Here is a 3,897-nt window from a genome sequence, read left to right on the forward strand (position 1 = left end):
AATTTTTGTATAGCACCTTAAGACCCTTCCATCTATGAAGAGTATTTGATTCTACCATATCTGGGTCTTGAGAAGAAGATTTTTGAAATTTTAGTCAATTTGACCCTTTTTGGCCCCGCCCCTCAGGCCCCTGGGGGCTTAGGACTAAACCGGCAACCATTTTTGTTGACCTTTGTCCATGGAAGGTCCCTGCAAAATTTTGTTGAAATTGGTTCAGGGGTTTTGGAGAAGAAGTCGAAAATGTAAATTGTTTACGGACGCACGACGGACGACGGACGACGACGGACAAAAGGCGATCGCAATAGGTCACTTGAGACTTTGTCTCAGGTGACCTAAAAAGTTTATCAGAAATCCTTTTTTTTAAATCATCAAACAAAAAATACCATATTTTGCCTTTTTTCAACGTCACCACGTCCTTTTTCTATGCAGAGCTTAATTGATCAATAAATAATACCCTATTTCATGATAATCTAACCCTAGACGTCATTGATATTGGCCACTGGAGCGGTGAAGTTGACACCCCTTCCTTTCTTTTCTAAATCTATTCAATGTTCTCGTGTTAAGATTTTTAATATTCTCTGTTTCAATATAGACATCGATCATAGCGAGAAAACAAAAATTAAAGTATATATAAACAAACCTATTTATTTTATACGAAAATTTCTACAAGGGCTAACAATACTCCGTTGCGAGACGAAGTTCTTATAATTTGCAGCTGTTATTCTCAGCTAAACTTCAGTAATTGCAATATTGAACTTGTTTACCCATTGTCGGTATAATGTGACCGAGAGGAATGCTGTGCTGGGGGTCTTCGGCGTGGTACTGTATTTAAGTGGAGTATAGCTAGCACTCGAAGTCGACATAACAATACACAATACTAATGCTGCCTCCAGCACAAATGCATACATAACACACATATTGGTGCGCGTCATCAGAGACGTATAATACATTGTATTATAATGTATTATACGTCTCTGGCGTCATTAAATCTTTTAATACCTTTGTGGGTAGTTTTGCACACATATGCGTATAGGGACATATGTATCACATGACGGTTTCAACATATAGAACGGTAAACCCAATTATCCAAACCTTATATATAAGTTAGTAAAACAACGGACTTAGATATCTAATCTAATTCCGTGGTAAAACGAAGTTGATAAATAAATTACCGGTGTATGTATAATGTAAGCATGATACATGACACCGCCTTGTGGTACATATATAGGCTACCTACACATATTTGTGAATGTATTGGTGGCACCTGTACGTAAATAAGACTAATGAAATTCACAGACATGTAACAACAGTGTACAAGGGGTTATACAGATCGATTCTCTGATATCAGCTGTTATACCATACAGTACTATAAATAGAAATCGTGTTTACCAGTAACGGATCCAGCGACAATTCTGGGGGAGGGGTTAAACATTTCTTGATGGGTTTCCAAAGAGAGATAATTTAACATGGCTTTGAAAGAAAATAATCCCAGGCTTGGGGATCTTTAGTACCAAAAATCCCCTTTTGATCTGCCACTGTGTACATATATCGTAGGGCGCGCGTCATACAAGATACTGGTAGCACATATGTATACCTATAAGATGTCACGGTCGCGGGCCATTGATTGCCCTTGTACTTACACATAGCAGCACTCATGCTGGAGATACCGGCCAGGGCAAACCGCCATACTTGTTCGTTCTCTATCTTCGCCATCGTCAGGTCAAGCTACCAGTAACCTTCCTACACAAACAGCATGGTCATTCACGGGTCATGTACGCCCTCACACGGATACTCGACCTGTAGAAGAACTTTACCTACAGCATATAAGACATGTATTTAGGTCGTGTGTACCCATGCGTACTCCTTTCAGCGTGTCGTCTATTTATAGATACGCGGCAGACATGTCGATACATTAGCCAGCGTCGTAAAGCATGTCACGCGTCACAGGTGTTGAGACGATTAACAGTGATGACGCCGTTGGATTTGGGATATTTTGAACGGTTGGAGGTTGATTTCATCTTTGACATTTAATTGTTTTAAAGAAATTGTTACTGTATATTCCACGAATTTGAATATCATATTGATATTATATTAATTAATATGGTACTCCAGCTACAGTATATTACTCAAATGTGTACTTGCAACCAGTCTGCTGAAACTACCGAACACTTCCTCCTCTTCTGTCCGAAATATCAACAGTACAATGCTACCGAAGTCTTCCTCCCGACTATTATGTAAATCTTCTTATGTACGGAAATCCTGATATGCCAGTTAAATTTCACGTATTTACATGTGGTACGTAACGGTACGGCCCTGTATGTCACGACACGCCAGTATGGAGAGAGAGAGAGAGAGAGAGAGAGAGAGAGAGAGAGAGAGAAAATAAGATTAACGACCGACAAAAAAACTAGCTGCTTTCATTCAAAAGAACAACTTCGTGACGTCGCAATTACATGTCATCACACTACAATAGTAACGTGACGTCACGAAGTGCACAAGATTGGTGGACAATTTAGCGTAAAATTTTACTGTGGCCTGTTGAGACTTGGTTTTAATATTTTGATTAATTGGTCGTCTTTCTTTTCTCTTAAAATAGTGTCTGATGAAAATAGTTGATGCATGAATATGTTTGTTAACATATAGATTTCGTAAAGATTCAGTTCTAGTGTGTTGTCTATGTACGCTCATGCGTGTTCTGAGTTCATTACCAGTTTGACCGATGTAAAAATCACCACATTTAGAACAAACTATTGCATAAGTTACATTTTTTTTTATTTACGATTCATATTTAACTTCACAGAAAATTTCAAACCATTCTTGAAAATAAAAGTACTACATTCGATAATCATAGGACATTTGGATACTTCTGGTGTTACACAAGAATGATCAAACGTATAACATGTCAACATACGTTTCAAGTTCTTAGGTTGGCGTCTACAATGTAAAATAGCATGTTTATTAAAAATGTTTCTCATACGCCTGCTACTTTGCTTTAACTCTTCACATTTGTTCTTTATCACAGGAAACATATTAAAATTCCGTGGATTGAAAGTAGAAACAAAAGGAACTAACTTTGATTCATCCTTTAGTGTTTGTAGACAGGAAGTAAAGTGTCCCTTTCCAATAGCTTTCTATATGTCATGTTCTATTATCTCAGTAGGATAACATTGAGCTTTAAGGTATTGCTTTAGTTGACTGAGTCTAGCAATATGAGCGTCTTTGGTCACTGACGATAGTGACAATCCGTGAGGCAAGATTAAAAGGAATATTAACTTTAGTATGATAACTGTGGTTAGATTAAAAAAATAGATAAGTATGTGCATCTGTAGCCTTACAATATAAATCCGTTGTAATCTTATTTGAATCTAGTTGAACTAAAACATCTAAGAAAGGTAAAGACGTTTCGCTACACTCCATCGTATAACAAATAGAAGGATGTAAAGAATTAAATAGGTTTTGATATTCATTTAAATCCTTATCAGAAGGCCATATAATAAAACAATCGTCAAGGAACCTGAAACAAATATTTCTGATAAATTCAGTAAAGTTTTCCCCCAAACTTTGTTTCAATCTTAGAATAAAGTGTTTCCTCTAAGTATCCTAAAACTAAGGTTGCATATGTAGGGGCAACTTTAGTTCCCATCGCTGTACCCTTAATCTGTCGAAAATGTTCTTGGTCAAAATAAAAAGAATTACGATTGAGAACAATGTCTAGAGCTTGAAGTATACATTCATTACTAAAACGGGAATTAACTTTTCTCGTTTTTTGTTCAGCCAATATTTAATAGCTTCAATACCAAGATCATATAGTATATTAGTGTATAAACTAACAACACATCAAAAGAAACAAGTTTAGCATTATGTGGGACCTGTTTAGATATACGACTCAGAAAATCA

At 36.7% G+C, this 3,897-nt stretch overlaps 1 protein-coding gene across 3 annotated transcripts in view; it reads right to left on the reverse strand.

Moving 5' to 3' along the window:
- LOC110443920 (mitochondrial substrate carrier family protein ucpB-like) overlaps positions 1–2,346 on the reverse strand; it is a 10,261-nt gene extending 7,915 nt beyond the window's left edge. Inside the window, exons 1-2 of one of the 3 annotated variants that reach the window (XM_021488384.1) lie at positions 2,163–2,346; positions 1,641–1,814 (exon numbers count right to left, since the gene is read on the reverse strand). In XM_021488384.1, coding sequence (XP_021344059.1) covers positions 1,641–1,713 — 73 coding nt within the window. In that variant the 5' untranslated portion in view covers positions 1,714–1,814; positions 2,163–2,346. Of the gene's footprint in view, positions 1–1,640; positions 1,815–2,126 lie in introns of all 3 variants that reach the window. The other 2 variants (XM_021488382.1, XM_021488383.1) reach the window with 2 other exon arrangements.
- Between the last annotated feature and the right edge of the window lie 1,551 nt (positions 2,347–3,897).

The sequence above is a fragment of the Mizuhopecten yessoensis genome, unplaced genomic scaffold (genome assembly GCF_002113885.1).
Source record: "Mizuhopecten yessoensis strain PY_sf001 unplaced genomic scaffold, ASM211388v2 scaffold716361, whole genome shotgun sequence".
Lineage (NCBI taxonomy): Eukaryota > Metazoa > Mollusca > Bivalvia > Pectinida > Pectinidae > Mizuhopecten > Mizuhopecten yessoensis.